The 21,427-nt window shown below is 36.2% G+C and overlaps 2 protein-coding genes across 6 annotated transcripts in view; one reads left to right on the top strand and one right to left on the bottom strand.

Moving 5' to 3' along the window:
• CIRSR (corepressor of RBPJ and splicing regulator) overlaps positions 1–8,488 on the bottom strand; it is a 38,782-nt gene extending 30,294 nt beyond the window's left edge. The window contains 2 exon segments of the mRNA XM_082631375.1: positions 3,722–3,816; positions 8,342–8,488. Of these exon segments, the coding sequence (XP_082487501.1) occupies positions 3,722–3,816; positions 8,342–8,413 (167 nt within the window). The 5' untranslated portion in view covers positions 8,414–8,488.
• Positions 8,489–8,528: 40 nt separating this feature from the next.
• SCRN3 (secernin 3) overlaps positions 8,529–21,427 on the top strand; it is a 36,892-nt gene continuing 23,993 nt past the window's right edge. For 4 of the 5 annotated variants that reach the window (XM_082630551.1, XM_082630552.1, XM_082630553.1 and 1 more), the window contains exons 1-5: positions 8,534–8,607; positions 10,461–10,629; positions 12,708–12,889; positions 13,682–13,881; positions 16,557–16,769. In XM_082630551.1, coding sequence (XP_082486677.1) covers positions 10,471–10,629; positions 12,708–12,889; positions 13,682–13,881; positions 16,557–16,769 — 754 coding nt within the window. In that variant the 5' untranslated portion in view covers positions 8,534–8,607; positions 10,461–10,470. Of the gene's footprint in view, positions 8,608–10,460; positions 10,630–12,707; positions 12,890–13,681; positions 13,882–16,556; positions 16,770–21,427 lie in introns of all 5 variants that reach the window. The other variant, XM_082630555.1, reaches the window with a different exon arrangement.

Raw genomic sequence — 21,427 nt, forward strand, 5'->3', positions numbered from 1 at the left:
ACATTTAAAATTTTTTAATTTTTAAATTTTAAATAATTATATTAAATGAAAGAAGCCAATCGCAAAAGACCACATATTGTATGATCCCATTTATATGACATTTCCAGAATAGGTGAATCTATAGAGACAAATAAATTAGTGGTTGCTTAGAGCTGAGAGGTATTAGGGGGCACAGGGTGTGGGAATGAGGAGTGACTGATAATGGGTACAATATTTCTTTTTCGGATGATGAAAATGTTCTGAAATGAGTTATGGTGATGGCTCCAAACTCTATAAATACACTTAAAACCAACATATACTTTAAAGTGTATAAATTGTATCTTATATTAAATTAACACCATTTAAAAAATTAAAATGGACCACATGAAAAGCTCAACATCACTAGTTATTAGGGAAATGTAAATTAAAACCATGAGATATCATGTTGTACTCATTAGGATGCCTATTATCAAAAAAAAAAAAAGAAGGAAAATAACAAATGTTGGTAAGGATGTGGAAAAACTGCATTGCTGGTGGGAATGTAAAATGGCACAGCCCCTATGGAAAACTGTTCGGTGGTTCTTCAACAGCCAAACACAGAATTACCAGATGATCCAGCAATTCTACTCCTAGGTAATACCCAAAGGAACTGAAAATAGGGAGCTGAACAATATGTGTATGCCAATGTTTATAGCAACATTATTCAAAACAGCCAAATGGTAGAAGCAATTCAAGTGTCCACTGATGGATGAATGGGTAGACCAACTGTGGTATACACATACAATGGAATGTTATTTGGCCATAAAAAGGAATAAGCTGTGATACATGCTACAATATGGATGAATCTTGAACATGTTATACTAAGTGAAGTACGCCAGACACAAAAGGACAAATATTGTGTAATTCCACTTATATGGTATACCTAGAATAGGCAAATTCATAGAGACAGAAAGAAGAATAGTGTTTACCAGGGGCTGAAGGGAGGGGGAATGGAGTTATTGTTTAATGGGTATAGAGTTTCTATTTGGGGTAATAAAAAAAATTTTGGAAATAGACAGTGGTAATGGTACCAACACTGTGAATGTAATTAACGCCACTGAACTGCACACTTAAAAATGGCAGATTTTGTTTTATATATTCCCACCCCTGAAAAAGCATTTCACTTATACTGAAACAAAAATAACAAAATCAAAACTGGAATATCAGTTTCATTTTGTGCAAAACTCAACAGGTATACAAAATAAAAGGAAAAACTATGATATTGGCATTTCTGTTTTAACTTCAACTAAAAACCTGTACAGATTCTTTTTTTTTGTTGTTGTTGACTCTAAGCAGAGTGAAATGTACAGATTTTTGGACATCCTTTTATTTATCCAGTCAGAAAATAAATGTGATTGTCATCTTTAAAAAAAAGTATGTAGGGATCAATATCCACAAACATTAAGAAACATCTAGGACAGTTAAAAACTTAAAAGGGAAAAAAATAGAGTACTAAGGAACAGAATTGGCTATCAAGGACAAAACTTTTGAATGGGAAAAAAGAAAAATGTAGCAAATCACTCCAAATACTCATAAATTTGCTTTTATATACTCATAAATTCAAACAAACAAACCTAAAAGCAATGAACACACCTAGTGTCTAGATCCTGGTATGTAAATATCTTTCTCCAATAAAAGGAACCAATAAAACTGCTCCAATGTTGGAGCAGGGAAAAATAAAAGACAAATTTTTGATGACCTTGTAGTGCCAGGAAGAATTTTTTTTTTTTTAAAGGGATGGGGCATGTTAAATGGACATAGGAGTCAAGCTGACAGAGCAGGCAAAGGCCAAAACTGGAACAATTTGAGCAAAAAATAAATAAGAGTACTAGATTATAACCAATTAAATAAATATCTGAGTCCATGCTGATAGGAATAAATGATTAAATAAATAAGTGAGGGAAAGGGAAAAATCCTCTTTCCAGAAGAATTCAAATTAAATAATGTAGAGGGACTGAAATAGAAAATCACTATTAGAATACTACAGTAATAACTGATGCAGGCAAGATCTATCAATGAATACTGACATCAGTGGGCAAAGTTCAGAATATTTGCATAGCTTCAAATATTTCCACCTCCACTATCTCTTCATTGGTGTAACTCAACTATATTGGCTGTTTCCTGAACATCCTCTCCACCTTCCCACCGTGATCATCCTTAATAAGCTTTTACTATATGTAAATCACAGTCTCTCAACGGTAGTGCTATTGACATTTTGGACTTGATCATTCTTTGAGTGCACTGTAGGCTGTTTTACAGCATCCCTAGAATCTACCCACTAGGTGCTGTTATCACCCAACCCCTGAGTTGTGACAATCAAAAAATGTGTCCAGGGACTTCCCTGGAGGTCCAGTAATTAAGAATCCACCTTCCAAAGCAGGGGACACAGGTTCTATCCCTGGTCAGGGAACTAAGATCCCACATGCCACAGGGCAACTAAGCCTGTGTGCTCTAAAGCCTGTGCGCCACAACTAGAGAGCTGGCAAGCTGCAACTACCGAGCCTGCATGCTCTAGAGCCCACACGCCGGAACGAAAGATCCCACATGCTACAATGAAGATCCCGCATGCCGCAACTAAGACCTGATGTGGCCAAAATAAATAAATAAATATATATTTTTTAATTAAAAAAAAAAATGTGTCCAAATGTTGCCACATGTCTCCTAGGGGTAATAGTGGCCCTCAGTCGAGAACCAAAGATCTAAATCCTTACCATTCTTCACAGTTCAGCTTAAATGTCACCTCTTTTATGAAGTCTTACCTTGTTATCCCAAATGGAATTCTTTTCTTATGCTAGCATGCCACAGTTTTTATAAAGTGTGTTTTCAATCAGTTATTACCTTCAGCCTTGAACTATATGTATGTACATATCCCTTATTAGATTTCCTTGGGGGTAGAGAGAAACTATGCATCACAATTTTATAGGCCACTACAACACCATTTGTTGTCTTACATGAAGTAGGCACTCAATAAAAGTTAATCAGATTCAATAAATTAGTGAGAAAAGTACTTAATTAAACTAAGCATTTTATTTCCTTAATTTTGCTCTCGATATACTATATTTTAAAAAGAGTATTTAGTAATAGTTTAGTATTACTTAAGTTCCATGTTTTGATGAAATATACGACTGAGTGGAAGAGAAAATATGACCTATCTAACTAAAGCACCACTATTCATTTGCTTGATTAACCAAGAGAAATCAGCTTCAGAGTTAGACCTGCAAATACAAACATAAATGACAATAGCTAAAGGGCAGGTACTGTACCGTAGTAAACCAACGAAGAACTCTAGCTCTGATCCTGCCATTAACAGAACAATGACACGCAGGTCAAGTAGAGACACTTCAATTTACTTCTTGAAGCTGTCCTGTGCGCCTTTTCATTTCAGTGTATGTTGAAGAAATATCTTTGTAAGAGGCCTCAGTAGTTCAAGTATAGATATTTATTTTTCTTCTAAGTTTTGTATAAGTTGGGACTTCCCTATAAACTGTATGTGGAGTCACATCAATCAATATTTTATGTGAATTATGGGTAAGGTTGGAAAAAGTGCCCATCTATCAATATAAGAGTAAAGACAGTTCACAGGGAATACAATCCTATCATTGGGTCATTCAATTCAATAAAGCTAATTTAATATATGATTCAGTAAAGGATATTCTCATGCAATTGACTATTCTAAAAACACCAGCATAGTGGAATTTCTTACCTATTGTCATATGATTCTTGTTCTTTAAGATATTGTTGCATTAATTCTTCTTGTTTCTTCTTATCATATGATATTTTCTGTTCTGCCATCCATACCTAAATTAGTAAAGTACAAAACTTAAGTAGGAAGTTTACTCTCTTTTATAATAAAATATAAAATGCTATTGTATATAGTTTACAACATCATCTATTTTGGTCATAATGTCGTTATCACAAAACAACAGTTGAAAATCTGATTTGTGCTTTTATATAAGTCCTTAAATATAATCATTCAGAACAGCTAAACTTTCAGGCAAAAATGTCAAACTTGAGAACCACGCTGAGCACTTGGGGTACAACTGCTTCTTGCATTCAATCCCTCTGTTGTTGTTTCAGAGATGAGAACAACCATCTCTCTACATGGAATATGTCTAGTCCAAAAAACATATAGGGCACAACCAGTAAGGTTAAATGGTGCCCATGGATGCCAGTGGGTGTCACTGACATCCCAAGAGAGGAGAAATGGAAGACAAATAGGAGAAAAAAAGGAAAGGAGATGAAAGGTAGTTGTAGAAAAAAGGGAAGAGACAAGAAGGGAATCAATGAGATGCATCTGACGTCTTGCAGTTGCTCAAGGGCACCACCACCACAGGCTGAATGCGTCCCTATGTGAAATTCTCAGAATCGTAAAAGTGGTGAAGGTAAAAAGCCCACACAACTGATGTAAGGATATTTAATCATGTTACTTCCAGGTTTAAAAGGTATCAGTGACTTCCCACCTCCTATAAAGTAAAGGACAAAATGTTTGATAACCATTCAACATAAACAGCAAGGCAAAACTTTCTCTCGCAACAAGCTAAGTTTTAAGAAGGTAAATTCAAGGAAAAATACTTACACTGATAAAATTATAATTATTAAATGTAGGTGGGGGCAGGTAAGTGTGGGGAGAAGGATGGGGGACAAGACTGACATTATTTAGATGCAAAACAGTAGTTATCAGTATTTAATAGTGCTCAGAAAGGAAGCTTCTATGGGCACCACAATCTGAGATTAATATGGAGATAAAAGCAAAAATAGAAATGAAAAGAGAACCCTTCAGGGACAGATATACCAGAAATTTCTTTTGGTATAAGTTTCTGAAAGTTTCTTCCACTGCCTTCATAACATAATATACATAACATACATGCCATAACCAACATAACATTACCAATGTAATGTTATAGTAGAAGAAAAGTCTACACTTGGGATGGGCAGTAAAAAGCACATGTTTGGAATTTTCACCGTAGCTCAAAATGCAAACAGTTGCAATAGAAAAATGCAAGGTGTCATTGCCTGGTCAAATAATATATTAAAAATAACATTCTAATGATTAACATATTACTTCTAACAATAACTACCATTTATTTAAAGCTTTAGATTTTACAAAGTTATTTTACTAGTCTCAATTGCTCAAGAGCTTAAATACATGAATATTTATGATGAACTAGAATAAAAAGTAGTAAAACATATTCTTGCCTACATAATGCTCAGAATCTGCTAATAGAAAATCATACTAACTTTTCCGTATGTTTAAGATATTTCATAATAAAAAAGACAGGAATTGTGTAAATAAACAGTAACAATATTTGGGCCTGGGCTAAGGGCAGGGGAGAGGGGCACATGGTGACTGTGTTTTTCATAACTGATGTTTTTATATGGTTGCATTTATGCCAATAAATCCTCAGCTGGGAAAAAATAGTAACAATAAAAATTGATATTTGGAACAGAGTATGTTCAACATGAAGAAATAGAATAAGACAGTGTTCTAGGGGGCAAGGAAGAAGGCTGGTATAATGGAATGCTTTATAGCCAAGTTTTGGTTTTTAGAAGTTCTTTATTTTTTAAATGAAGTAACTATATTCACAGGTAGCCAATATTATTCCTGTTTTGTATATTCTTCCAAAGATGTTCACAAGGACATACACATAATATACATAATATAATACAAACACATGCATTTTTTGGTCATTCTTTTCACAAATGGTAACATATACAGCATATATATACAATATGCTGTACACAGAGAATATGTATAAAATAAAATTCTATACCATGAAGATCATTCCCAGATCAGTAAACAAAACACTTTCTTGTTTTCTGGGGGATGGGGTGGTAAAGAATGGGGCTACACCACCATTCATTTAACCAATCTCCTGCTGTACTGATGGGCATTAAGAAATTTCCAATCTTTTACTATTACAAACTCAGCTGCAATAAATAACCCTGTTACACAAGTAGCTTCATACATGTTAAACAGGATTTTGAAGCGGATCAAAATTTTGCCAAGGGAAAAACAGAGTGAGATATTACCAGCAGAGGGAACAACTCAGACAAAGATCCAAAAGTGTAAAACAGGAATTAAGTAGCTTGATTTTACTGGAGTATAAAATCTATGGTGGGAGAATAGCAGTAAGGCATGAAGAAGGAAAAATAAACTGGAGCCTGGTTACCTGGACTTAATCCTGTAGTATTTTAATAAGGAGCTAGAAGAAATCAGAGTTGTGCTTTAAAATGACTACTCTATGGAAACACCCAAATATTCATCAAATGATGGATAAATAAAATGTGCTATATCCATATAATGGAATTATTCAGCAATAAAAAGGAATGTAATACTGATACATTCTACAACATGAACTCTGAAACATTATGCTAAGTGAAAGAAGGCAGTCACAAAAAAATCACATATTGCATGATTCCATTTATATGAAATGTCGAGAATAGGCAAATCCACAGAAACAAAAAGCAGATTAGTGGTTGACTAGGGCTGGGGAGGGGGAAGGATTAAGGACAAATGGGGAGTGACTGTTAATAGATATGGGTTTGGGGGGGTGATGAAAATCTTTTAGAACTTTTGTGGTGATGATAAAATTCATAAATATACTAAAAACTACTGAATTGTACACTTTAAATGGGTGATTGTATGGTATGTGAATTATACCTCAATAAAACTGCTAAATAAAAAAATAATTATTCCAGGGCTTCCCTGGTGGCGCAGTGGTTGAGAGTCTGCCTGACGATGTAAAGGACACGGGTTCGTGCCCCGGTCCGGGAAGATCCCACATGCCGCGGAGCAGCTAGGCCCGTGAGCCATGGCCGCTGAGCCTGCGCGTCCGGAGCCTGTGCTCCGCAACGGGAGATGCCACAATAGTGAGAGGCCCAAATACCGCAAAAAAAAAAAAAAAATTATTCTGATGGCTAGATGGGTAGAGAATGGATTTGAGAGGGGTCAAGACTGGCAGCAGAAAAACCAGTTAGGCAATATAACTGTCTAGGTGAAAGATGATGAGGGTCTAAGCTAAGATACAGGCAGTAGTGACAAGGAGGACAGATGGATTCAACAGATATCTGAGACGTAAGACCAACTTAGCTGACAAGATAAAGGAGTGATGGGAAAGGACGAATCCTGAGTCTCTGGCCTGGGTGACTGGATGAAGGGTTGTGTTACTACCTGTATTTCCTACTGATATGAGAACAGGAAGTATAAAAAGAAGAGCAGATTTAGGATAAAAGGTAAGTTCCATTTCAAATATGTTGAGTTTGAGATCCCTGTAGGATATCAAGATGAAACTGTCTAGTATATAGTTGTCTTCAGGTGCCTCCAGCTAAGGGGAAAGATCTCGCACTGTAGATTTGAGAGTCAGGAGTAAATAAGGGGTGGTTAAAACTATAAAATTGGCTGTGATTGTTTGGGAAAGCATACAGAGTAAGCAAGACATGGGCCAGGGATGAAACTCTTGTTACCACCTGTATTTTAGGAGCAGGCTAAGGATAAGGGTGTGTGTAGGGGCAATTAACACTTTATTGAGCACTCCCTCTATGTGTTGGGCAGAGTGCTAGGTGGTGGTACTTGTTTCAAAGTCTTTATCTACACCATCTTATTTAGTCCTCATAACAATTTTCACAAGTCAAGGCAACTGATACTAATCATTCTTAACTTATAGATTAGGACACTGAGGATCAGGGACATTAAATATTTTGTGTAAGGTCTCAGGGCTAAAAGTGTCTGTGCTGGAAAAAGAGAATCTAGGTCTGGTTTCAACGCTCATACTCCTCCTACCTCACCATTCTGCTTTCCACTACTATAATATTCAACACAGTTTTTCTGTACTGGATGTAGTAGACCTGTAAGTAGTTATTTAAAAAGCCAAAGTTCAATGAGGTCTCCAGACAGACGGTACATGATCAAGTGAGATAAAAAGAGTAAGCAAGGTGTGACTTTATTTCCCTTTTAAGATCTATCTTAAATAGACAGGGAGTCTTCTTTGTATAGGACAGCAGAGCTCAGAAGCCGTGATCTCTGGGATTCGAAAAGACAACATCAGAATCTGCTGCGGGAAGTTATGAGGAAGCCGGTTATCGGTCTTCATATCTTAAAGATTTACATTCTAGCTGACAAAACCGAAAGAGCACACAGAGCCGCCCGTCTCCTGGCTGATGTACAACAGAATAAACGTCGAGGGCCAGCGGAGAAGGGAAGAGAACGCCAGGGCTTTAGGCATGGAGAAGAGGCGACTGTCCCAGGGATCCCAGAGACTCCACCACTCTCACCTCCAGGAACCCCTGGGAACCCAGGCGCCAAGGGCCTACTCCTCGTACTCACTTTTTTGATGTTGGATTTGGAGGCAGGATGAAAGTCCTTCTTGCACATGAAATTGGCGAAGGATTTTCCCATTTTGGAGCCTGAGCTGGGGAAGGCAGCCGCTAGATCTGAGACCAGCGTAAACAAACTCTGCTGCCTAACCGGAACTGCGCCTCCCGTGGCAGAGAGAACTTCCGGGGTCAAAAGGGACAGCTTCCGGCAATTAGCGCCTGTGGCGCTCCCTGTTCGCCCCTTCCTCCTTTCACTTTGGGCCCCTTGGAGGCCAGGTGAGGGGGGTGCACAGGGGTGGGGCGAGCATAGTAGTTGTTGGAAGCGGGAAGTCGGGAACTGTGGCGCGGCGGGGCCGAGGGGCTCCTGGGAGGGGCTGCTGGGGGCTGGGAGGGGCTCCTGGGAGGGGTCCGGGTCGCGGCGCGGGCTGTAGTTTGAGTGCAGCCAGTTTGGGTGAGGAGCGCTGGCTGGGTGGCGGCTTTTGTACAAGGAGGTGCTTGAAGTCCGAGCCCTTTACTCTGTGAACTCCATTTCGAGTTACATAAACTTTTCTAAGCCAACTTTTTCCATCTGTGTTACTAAAGTAGTAATTCTTGCCCTAACTGTAGCACGTTTGTGAGGATCAAACGATGTGATGTTTCTGAAACCGCTTGGTGAACTAAAGCATACAAAGTAGAATGTCAACTCCAAAGGAGCGAGGACTCTTTTGTTACCAGTACGGTGCCTGGTGCAGAAAGATATTCATGAACACTTGTTAAATGACGAATACATTTTAGGAGTTAGTAAAGGCCCTCAAGGCTTCCCCTCCTAAATGGGCTAGGTGTCTTACTAACTGGGTGGCATGTTTCCTTCGCTTTCCTTATTACCGCAGTTTGCTCAGATCACCTAGTGAAGCTTGATGGCTCTTGAAACTTCACGGTTTTGAGTGGACGTGGCTGTAGGGGATCCACCAACCAAATCCTCTCGCGGGAGGGAGTGAGCATGATGTCAAGAATAAGCCTTTTGTAAGAAATTGACTCTTCTGATGAATAATAATAACAGCTTTAAGTGTCTGATATGTTCTAAGAACTGAAAAACGCTTTACACACTGTCTTATTAAATTCTCATAACAGCCCCCAAGATATTTACCGATGAGGCAGGAGACTTAGACAGAGATTAAATAGCCTGCCAAAGTTAAGTACTGGTGGAATTAGCTTTGGAACACAAATAGAAGGCGATCTAGGATATAAAGGTTGAAATTCACACGGAAAAGAACAGAAGCAATGGTGACCGTTCTGTTTCCATCATTGAGGAAAAAAGAAAAACCCTTAGGTGTTTCAGGCTGAAGTTGTTTCTTTCTTACTTGAGTCATTGTGTTTTCTTTTGAATGAATCATTTATTACACTTAAATCTGAAACTCTAAAACAATGTGCCATTCTGGAAGCAAACAAATTCTACTAAATTGAGGATTTACGGTTCTCCAAATTACAAATGAAGACATGATCTTGATATTAAATTATACAATCAGGATTCACAAGTTGAACGTGAACATCTTCCTGGAAATAACAACAATTTGGAATTTTATTGACATGTTTTTGTATTTGTCCGATTCAGTGAGTCTGTTTCAAAATTTCAGTCTTATTAATATTGTAACCATTCAAAAGAGACCCCTTCTTCCCATCTTTGAGGAAACACTGGGTATATAATACTGTGACTTTTCCATAAGTGCCAGTGATGAGAATACAAAGATTAATAAGACATACTCTCAGCTCTCAAGGATCTCACTGTCCACTAAGAAGACATATATATACAAATATAGTCTTTATAACAGTAGAGCTAGGTACAGGTGTTCCCAAATATGGAAATAGTGAAAGGAGATTCAAGGAAGACTTCAGGAGAGAAAGAGCTTAGAGAGTAAATTTGACCTATAGACTAGAAGAAGGTACTTGTCATTCCTATTTTCTTACTAAATCATGTAGTACTAGATTCATTCCCAAGTCATTTTCTTACTGATACAAAATTTGAAACTTTAATGAATATCCTATGTTAGATATGGCAGTAATATCCCCTGGTCATCAAGTAAAACTCTTTGTTTTGTATATACTAAAAATGCTTTTCTCTTTTTATTTTGAATCTTCCATATGATTTTTAGTTTAAAAAAAATGGAACCTTGTTCCTGTGACACTTTTGTGGCACTACCTCCAGCAACAGTTAATAACAGGATTATTTTTGGAAAAAATTCAGATAGACCCTGTGATGAAGTACAGGAGGTAGTTTATTTTCCTGCTGCAGTTCATGACAATCTGAAGGAACATCTTAAGGTAGGTGAAATGCATATTTTGTTAGCAATATTTTTCTTTAAAAATATCATGAACAGGTTTTTAAAAATCATTAGCCATTTGGCAGAGGCTATAGAAGTTAAAAATTTAAGAATTTAAATTTGAAAAATAATTTGAATCAGAACTAGACTTCTGGTCTTTAATTTCAATGATTTGGAGGAAGCTGAAATAACAATAATAAGAATTGTTAATTCTTTGATCACATATTTGAATGCTTACCATATGCAAGCATGTCGAATAGGGCAAAGGGATTTAAAGCCTGCTGTCAAGACTAGTTCTGTCTTCCAGGAGCTTAGAGTCTAGTAGAGGAATAGGATGTGTATGTAACTAACCACATTGTAAAAAAGGATGGTTTAAATGCTAAATTTAAGTAAGGGCAGCAAGTTGTGACATCAGTGGAGAAGCAAGTAATTCAGACTAGGAATTAAGGAAGGCTTCACCAGGAGTTGGGGTTTCAGCTGGAGTTTGATGGGCAAAAAGGATTCTGATTGGTGTAGAATAGGAAAAATCATTCCAGACTCTGGAAGTAACAGTTTTATCATCAAAAAAGGTTTTTGGATCCATTGGTAATAATATCAACACTATGCACTTTATGCAGTCATTTGATAGTATACAGGTCAATTAAAGGATCCTTTAAATTTTTTATTTAAAAAATCCATTTAGCATGGAACTTAAAGTAAAAATTTCATACTATGCTTTTATTCCTAAGTTATATATTTTTTAGATTCCATTTTACTGATATTCTAATACCAAAATATATTAAATATTAGACATTTTTATGTATACAGTTGTTCCTCCACATCCATGGGGGATTGGTTCCAGGAGCCCCTAGGATATCAAAATCCTGTGATGCTTAAGTCCCTTATATAAAATAGCATATAAATGCACATAACCTATGCACATCCTCCCGTAAACTTTAAATTATCTCTAGATTATGTATAGTACAATGTGAATGGTATGTGAATAGTTGTAAATACAATGTAAATGCTGTCTAAATAGTTGCCAGCAAGTGTCAAATTCAAGTTTTGCCTTTTGGAACTTTCTGGAATGTTTTTTTTTTTCCTGAATAGTTTCAATCTGTGTTTGGTTGAATCTGTGGACGTGGAACCTGTGTGTGTGGAGGGCTGACTTTACTAGGCCAAATTTTTTCTTTTGCTGAGATTATTTATTCATCTTGGGTCCATTTCTTTTTTTTTCTTATTTTTTATTTATTTGGTTGCACCAGGTCTTAGTCGCGGTAGGCAAGCTCCTTAGTTGCAGCTCATCAGCTCCTTAGTTGAGGCACATGGGTGCCTTAGTTGTGGCGTGCGAACTCTTAGTTGCAGCATGCATGTGGGATCTAGTTCCCTGACCAGGGATCGAACCCAGGCCCCCTGCACTGGGAGCATGGAGACTTATACATTGTGCCACCAGGGAAGTCCCGTGGATCCATTTGTATTTTATCTCTTCATATTTAAGTCTCACCTATCCTCTAAACCAGTGGTTTTCATTCTTTTCACTGCTGTGGACATACTCGGTGATTCCCACATGTGACATTGGCATCTATATATTTAAGGGCTACCATATGGAACTTACATCACCAATCAAGAAACACTGGACATTGAGTTTGAGATCTGTTTCCCTACACTTCAACTCAGATACATCTTTCTCTACAAAATGTTTCAAGATTCCATAACTAGAAACTATCCCTTTCCTGAGCTTCCATTAACACCCCATCTTCACTTTTCTTCATACTCTTTATACTTTATATTTCATTGTATCTTAGGTAATGTAGAAGTCTTAGTTTCTTGACAGCAAGATCTGCATCTGATTCATCTTTGAAACCAATATATCTCTTAACAGAGTGTTTTATCGTAGGAGATGCTTAGCAAATATCTGAATGAATAAATGCTCTAGGGACAATTCTGAATATGTTTTAAGTGTAATGCCTCTATTATTGAAATTTTCAATTTAGTTATAATCTCTTTCATAATCGTCATGTCTTCTGATGGATTTTAAGATTCTAGACTGATAACTTTTCTTTTTTGGTTTTATTGTTATTGTTATGACTTTCTCTACAGTGTACTTACATAGAGATTGATCAAGTTCCTGAAACATATGCTATTGTCCTTAGTCGCCCAGCTTGGTTATGGGGGGCAGAAATGGGAGCCAATGAGCATGGAGTTTGCATTGGGAATGAAGCTGTATGGGGAAGAGAAGAAGTTTGTGATGAAGAGGCACTACTGGGCATGGACCTTGTCAGGTTATTTTTTTGTTATATTTTTGCACTGTAGAACTTGTCTAAATTTAAAATTTGTTGTAACTCTTAACATGTTTTTATCTTCCCTTTTTTTTCATTTTTTTGGACTTTGATACTTTATAGTTTGTGTTAAAAATTCTTCAGGGGGCTTCCCCGGTGGCACAGTGGTTGAGAGTCCGCCTGCCGATGCAGGGGACACGAGTTTGTGCCCCGGTCTGGGAAGATCCCACATGCCGCAGAGCGGCTAGGCCAGTGAGCCATGGCCGCTGGGCCTGCGTGTCCGGAGCCCGTGCTCCGCAACAGGAGAGGCCACAACAGTGAGAGGCCTGCGTACCGCAAAAAAAAAAATGCTTCAGAATACAGGCAATGCAATTTCAAGACTCTCAAATATCATTAATTAGGAGAAGGGAAGGAGTTGAAAATTATGATTCATTGGAAGTACCTAACTTACTTTATCAGACTGTAACTAATTCTCACAGTCACCTTATGGGGTATTATTATTATCCTAATTTTACAGATGAGATACCTAAGGTTCAGAGATAAAGTGATTTGCCAATAAACTCCCAAGTTGGAATTTGAACGATGATATTTTTGACTCCAAATCTTTGTTTTCATGATTCCAAACTGACTTCACTACTTCACAAGGAATAGTTTAGAAGTTGGATTTCAGTGTATCTGTTAACTTGAAAGGATTTTTACTTGGAATATAAACACAAAATCTCATGTGCATGAAATTATTTAAGAAACATAATGGAAATTTATTTTAATCTGAGAACTTTAATATTTTTATTTTAGACTTGGTCTTGAAAGAGCTGATACAGCTGAAAAAGCCCTCAATGTCATTGTTGATTTATTAGAAAAATATGGCCAGGGTGGAAATTGTTCAGAGGGCAGGATGGTATTTAGCTATCACAACAGTTTCCTGATAGCTGATAGGAATGAAGCCTGGGTTCTGGAGACTGCAGGGAAGTACTGGGCAGCAGAAAAAGTACAAGGTATGGACAACTTTTCATGATTTAATTTGTTTTACAATTAATAAAAAACTTCTTAGTTGCAGACATTGCATTTAATTGTTTTTCAAGATTTATACTCCAGTGCAATGAAGGCGAAAACTGAAGGGGAAATGAAAAAATTTGAAAGAACATACACTGAAAGAACACTATAAAGGGCTTTCTTGAAAAAGAGGAAAAGGTGGTGTTAAATCTTTTTAATATATATGATATTAATTTCATATAACCTGTATACATTTTCTGTGCAGTAGCTCTTGGCTGTTTTATACTACTTTTTCACTTTTTTTAAACCCCTCCCCTTTTTCACTTTTTTATGAAGTGAAACCATTTCTTTACCATTTTTTCCTGTTTTAATTTTGGGCTGAACTCCAAAATTTTATCATGTGTGGATATGGAGGTGAGGACAGGGTAGTGTTATTGGGGGTTGGTGACTGTGGGTTTAATCGTTAGAAAGAATATATTGATACAATAGTAAAGTATAAAAATTTGATGTCATTGAGTAAATAACACAGTTGATTGTTTTGGAATGCTTTGCTTTTTTTTTCTTGATTTCTTTGTAACCATATATTCCTCTCATTTTTCAAGTGAGTAGATCCAGAGATATGAAGTGATTTACTCAAGGCAGTGAATGAGAGACTTAGAATTTAAATCTTTCCATCCTGACTCTCAGTTCAGTATTCTTTCACTAGAGTACAACCTTGTGCTTAAGCTTGACCATGTACTTCTTGTGTAATTACCTCCTGGATCTCATAATTTTACAAGGGGGATAAGATACACATGTGAAAATATTAAATGGCAAGTGAATGACACACACACATATATATGCTATGAACATTTAGAGAAAAGAAAAGTCATCGTGAGCTGGAGAAATTTGGGAAGTCTTCATGAAGGTAGCCTTGAGCTTTGGAGGATTTGGATGTTATTTTTCAAAACAGGTCATTGACAGTTGTTTTGATGGACATTTTATATTTTGCATGTGTGTTTATTAATACACAAAACTGAATTTAGACTCTTTTCATTATTGTGATAATTGGCCTGATTATACCATTAATTACTTTTTATTTTGTCAAGTGTGCTATATCCAAGAGAAAAACGAATTCTGTTGAAAAAGATAGCCCCACCGAGCCATCCAAAACAAACACCTTCACTGAGTCTGATTATCCAATTGTAGATTAATTTTGCCAACTTGTTTCTCTTCCTATTACTAAATTAGCCCAAGAACTAAGTAGTTTAACTATAGGGAATTATCTACTCGATGGAAAATTCCTCTTCTCTTTGATTCTATCATGACTTAAGTCTCTTTTTGTAGTGAAAATATCCCAGGTATGATTTCATTAGAGTAATTAAATTGATTTCTACTTGGCAGACTATCATTCCAAATCTGTTTTAAAATGTTATTAATTTTCATTTATCATGGTCTATTTCATTTATTCTGATCTGTTTAGAACAGACTTTTATTGTTTCTTCTATTTTGTATTTTAGTTGAAAATTTTGTTATAACTTAGTGCCATGATATTTTTAGAAGCCTTATATTTCTGTTCTAAACTTACTTATGACTATTTTTTAAACAGTAATTCATATAAAAGACTAATATCTAGAATATATAAAGAACTGTCAAAACTCAACAGTAAAAAGACAAATGACACGAAGAGACATTTCACCTAAAAGGTTATACAGATGTCACAAAAGCACATGAAATGATGTTCAACGTCATTAGCCATTAGGGAAATGCAAACTAAAACTACAATGAGATATCATTCTACCTCTGTCAGAATGGCTAAAAATTTTTAAATGACACTCCCAAATGCTAGTGAGAATCTGGGGGATGGTACATTGCTAATAAGAATGTACAGTCACTCTGGAAAACAGTTCGACAGTTTAAAAAAAACCTTAATATGCAACCATTATACAATGCAGCAATTGCAATCTTATGCATTTATCCCAGAGAAATAAAACTTAAATGCACACAAAAACCTGTACATGAATTTTTAGAGCAGCTTTTCCCATGATACCAAAAACTGGAAACAACCTAGCTGTCCTTTAACTTGTGAATGTTTAAACAAACCATAGAATGTTTATAACATGGAATACTAGTCAGTAATAAAAAGGAATGAATTGTTGATACATACAATAACCTGGAATAATCTTTAGGGAATTAAACTGAGTAACAAAAGCCTAAAGATTGTATATTGTATGATTCCATTTATATGATTTTCTTGAAATGACAGTTATAGAAATGGATAACAGATGGTTGCCTGGGGTTAATGAAGGGCTGGGTGTGGGAGATAAGTGGGTGTGGCTATAAAAGGGCAACATGAGTGATCCTTGTGATATTCTGTACCTTGACTGTATAAATACTAGTATTTTGGTTGTGATATTATGCAAGATGTTACCATTTGGGGAGATGGTGTAAAGGTGCGTAGCTCTCTCTTTAATTCTTACAACTGCATGTGAATCCATAATTACCTCAAAATAAAAAGTTTAATTTAAAAAAGTAATTTATTTATCTATTTGAGTCTGTAATAAATAGATGCACATGGTACAACATTTAGAAGCCTATATTTACATTGAAATAATGATTAAGGATCATAATGTACAGAGATAGATATATTACATTAAATATGACTTTTCTTCTCCCTTCCTCTCTTCTTTGAAAATAGAGGGAGTTCGTAATATTTCTAATCAGCTTTCTATAACAACCAAGATTGATCGGGAACACCCAGACATGAGAAGCTATGCTAAGCAGAAAGGTTGGTGGGATGGTAAAAAGGAGTTTGATTTTGCTGCAGCATACTCTTATCTTGACACAGCCAAGATGATGATTTCTCCAGGCAGATACTGTGAAGGCTACAAGCTTCTGAATAAACATAAAGGTAATTTTAAATAATATTAGAATGAAAATGTTATTTCATGTAAATATAATGTGGGTATAATAAAGTCTGTTTTTTGAAAAATTATTCTAAGTAAGATATAGTTTTTTTGAGTTTTGTTTTTTTTTTTTTTTTTTTTTTTTTGCTGTACGCGGGCCTCTCACTGTTGTGGCCTCTCCCACTGCGGAGCACAGGCTCCGGACGCACAGGCTCAGCGGCCACGGCTCACGGGCCCAGCCGCTCCGCGGCACATGGGATCCTCCCAGACCGGGGCACGAACCCGTATCCCCTGCATCGGCAGGCGGACTCTCAACCACTGCGCCACCAGGGAGGCCCTAAGATATAGTTTTATTAAAACTGAAAACAGGGAATTCCCTGGTGGTCCAGTGGTTGGGACTCTGTGCTTCCACTGCAGGGGGCACGGGTTTGATTCTTGGTCGGGGAACTAGGATCCCGCAGGCCGTGCAGCACAGCCAAAGGAAAAACAAAAAGAAAAAAAAAAACTGAAAACATTGTGATACTGTAAGCTGTTTTTTGAGATGAGTGAAGTGCTATATAATTGTGAGACGGTAATAATTCTTTCTGAACGACAAGTTCAGATTTGCAATCCTCAAACCCTTTTTTCAGTTCTTAGTAATATTCTTTTTTTTTTTTTTTTTTTTTTTTTTTTGCGGTATGCGGGCCTCTCACTGTTGTGGCCTCTCCCGTTGCGGAGCACAGGCTCCGGATGCGCAGGCCCAGCGGCCATGGCTCACGGGCCCAGCTGCTCCGCGGCATATGGGATCCTCCCAGACCGGGGCACGAACCCGTATCCCCTGCATCGGCAGGCGGACTCTCAACCACTGCGCCACCAGGGAGGCCCTCTTAGTAATATTCTTAAGGCCAAATTTGTATTACTTTTCTTCTCAGAGTTCATTGGAACATGGAGATGGTTTTCTTTGACTATTGCTGCTGCTTCTTTCATTTATCTTTTGATAGTACCCTTATTGGTTATTTTCTAATTTCAAAAGTTATGTCTATAACTTGTCAAGAAGAAAAACTGAGCAGATATAAGAATTCTCCCTTTCCACTCTTAAACTCTAGAAATGTTGGATAAAATATTTAAACATTAAGGACATATATAGATAGGTTTAAACACAAGAAGAGGAAATCACTAGGTACCAAAAATGAAGAGAGAACCCATAGTGTCAGCAAGATTTGAGGTGTCTCTTCTCCATACAGTCCTCCTTCTCTCTGTGTCAAAGGGGAGATGGTGGACCACATATCATCCTTAGAGGCTAGTTTTAACATCCATGAGAATGTAGGTGCCTAGCTGAAAGACCTATCTGGGGAGCAGGAACTGGACTAGTTACTAAGATTAGAACTCTGCTCCATGCCCAGAGTCCCAGCCTGGAATTGAGCTGTCTGCTGTCCCAGGCTAGGGGTCAGTACATTCTCTTGTGAGTGACTGAACTCTGAGCTACATGTATTTTGTAGACTCAGCTGAGGCTACCTGTGCTGTGTTGAGAAACAAACTGGTTTGGAACCTGCAAACCACAGGTATGCAGAATTCCAGCATACCTGTGTCTCTATGAATATATGACAAATACTCAAATTTTACTCAAATTTCCCATCCAGATGAGAAATCTGCTATAATGAATCTTCATGTAACTGCCATTAAAAACATGGACATTCAGATGAAAGGATGTAGTTTCTACATTTATTATGGATAGTTTCTATTATTATGTCCTCAAGTTCATTGGTCTTTTCTTCTGCATTATCTAATATGCTGTTAATCTCACTTAGTAATATTTTCATTTCAGTTATTATATTTTTCATCTCTACATGTTCTATTTGGTTCTTTTTGTATATCTCTCATTTCTCTATTCATTACCTTCATGTTTTTCTTTAAATCCTTGAGCATATTTAGCAGACAGCTGTTTTATAATAGTTGTTTTAACATCCTTGTCTTCTAACTCTATTATCTCTGTAATTTCTGCATCTGTTTCTGTTGATTTGATATTCTTCTGGTTTTGGGTCACATTTTCCTGCTTATTCATATGTTTAATAATTTTTTATTAGATGATGGACATTGCAGATTTTAATCATTGAGTTCTGGATTTTGTTTTACTCCTTTAATGAGTGTTGGACTTTGTTTTATCAGTTAATTTCATTATTTAGGGAACAGTTTCATCTTTTTTAGGCCTATTTGCTTTTCTAGGGTAGCTCTAAAGTAGCTATTATACCAGGGCTAGTTTAGTCCCACTAAAGGCATGTGATCCTTCTGGGATCTCTGCTGAATGCCTTATGTATTAAATGAGATCTTCTTATTCCAGCTAGTAGGAACTCAAAAGATTCCCAGCCCTGTGTTAGCTTTATGTATTTTTTAAAAACTCATAGTTTCCAATAATTGCTCTTTCCTTATAATTTGTCCTTTGTTTGGTCTTGTGGAGTTTCACTCTATGTGTGTGTGCAAATTGGTATTCAGCCAGAGGCTCAATGGACCCTCTGTACAGGTTGCTAGAAATTTTTTGAGAGGTAGCTCATTCCTCTTTCATGCTCTGCTTTGCAAATTCTACCACCCTGACCTCCCTGAACTTCCACCTCTGTTTCCTCAACTTAGAGTGATCTTTGGGCTATGTCTGGGTCCCCCTCCCTGTACTGTTGTCTGAAAATTGCCTCCAACAACACTGAGCTCCTGGAGTCAACACAATGGTAGGGCTTACCTTATTTGTTTCCTTTCTCTCAGGGATCATAATCCTACATTACCTGTTGTCCAATATCCAAAAACAGTTTTATATATTTTGTCCAGTTTTCTGTTTGTCTACAGTAGGAGGGTAATTCTAGCCCCTACTGTTCCTTCATGGTTGGAAGCAGTTCTATTTACATTATACTGAGTGTTTTTTGCAGTACAGAAGAGAAATGCAATTCATATCCAGTAAGATATGTTATTATTTTGAACTGCACACGGCACAATTATTGGACATTCATTGAGAGTTAAACAAATAGATGATTAGTGTTTACACACTTCCCATTATGCAGAAGTTCTTGGTTGATTGTTACATAGGTTTTACAAGTATTTAGTAATATTTGGGGAAATTGATTGAGTTTTTAAATATGGGCTAGGAATACATTATTATTTTTTCCATTTAAAATAATGGGTTGTAGGCTCTTGCTATTCAGTGTTTATAACAGTTTAGATTCAGGTAAGGAGGCTGTATGTATTTTATTAACCACCCATATGGAAGCCTTCATTATCCATGGTCTGCCAGGACTCTCCCAGAAATTCCCTTTGAAGATGATTTCACAGGAAAAAAATTATAAAAAAATTATAAACACATGAGCAAATATAGTACTAAAAGAGAAACAATTCATAGACCCAACAAATACAGGAAATTCACACCCGAGAACAAATTAGCTGATTTAAAGTTAGCTAATGATTAAATAATATTAAGGAATTATTATTTAAAAATTCAGATGTGGTCATTGTATTTTAGCTATATTTATAAAAAATTCAGATGTGGTCATTGTATTTTAGCTATATTTATAAAAAAATTCCTTTTGTATAGATAACGTACTGAAATATTATGGATGAGATGATGTGACTGAGATTTTCTTCAAAATAATTTGATGGGAGAGATTTGATAACTGTTGAAGCAGTAATGAATATTTGAGGATTCATTGTATAATTTTTCTGAACTTTTATATATTTGAAATTTTCTATAATAAAAAGTTAAAAAAATAAAATTAAAATGTTCAAAGATATAAAGGAAGGAATGAAATCCATAAAGGAAGAGTAGGAGATTATGAAAAATAAACAGATAAATTTGAAAATTCTAAAATGTGCAGAAATTCTAAAAATGAAAATTACAGTCACTGAAACAAAACCAAAATTGAATGTTGTAACAAATATTCAAAGTTAAGCATTTGGAAAATGCAGGTAAACAAAGAGGAACAAAAATTACTCATAATAAGTACTCAGCACTCACTTAACATTTAAATATTTTTAATTGCAAAAGTAAAATATATCATTGCTAGCAGATATTCTTTGTAGCCATATTTCCCTGTATACATATACAGCTTATTTTTTAAAATAAAAATAGGCCAATACTGAATATATTCTACTTTAATCCACTTTTTAGTTGATGGTATATTTGGAATATCATTCCACATCTTTAGTTATCATTCATTTGAAATGTTTTAAAATTTCCCCTGTGATTTCTTTTCTGACTTGTGAATTATTTAGAAGTGTGTTATGAATTTCCAAATATCTGAGGGTTTCCTAGATATCTTATTGTTATTGATTTCTAATTTAATTCCACTGAACTCAGAAAACATACTCTATATGACTTCAGTCCTTTAAAATTTACTGAGACTTATTTTATGGCCTGGCGTATGATCTATTTTGCTGTACAAAATATGCACCTTGCACTTGTTAGGTATAGAGTTTTATAAATATCAATTAGGTCAATTAGGTCAAGATGGTTACTGTCATCATCTACATCTTTAATGATTTTTTTTTCTTGTTTTATATATTACTAAGAGAGGAGTGTGAAAATCTCCAATTATGCTTATGGAATTGTCTGTTTCTCCCTTTAATTCTGTCAGTTTTTGCTTAATATATATTAAAGCTCTGTTATTAGGTGCATACATATTTATAATTGTTTTGTCTTTCTGGTGAA

The sequence above is a fragment of the Mesoplodon mirus genome, assembly GCF_964341445.2.
Source record: "Mesoplodon mirus genome assembly, chromosome: 8".
Classification (NCBI taxonomy): Eukaryota; Metazoa; Chordata; class Mammalia; order Artiodactyla; family Ziphiidae; genus Mesoplodon; species Mesoplodon mirus.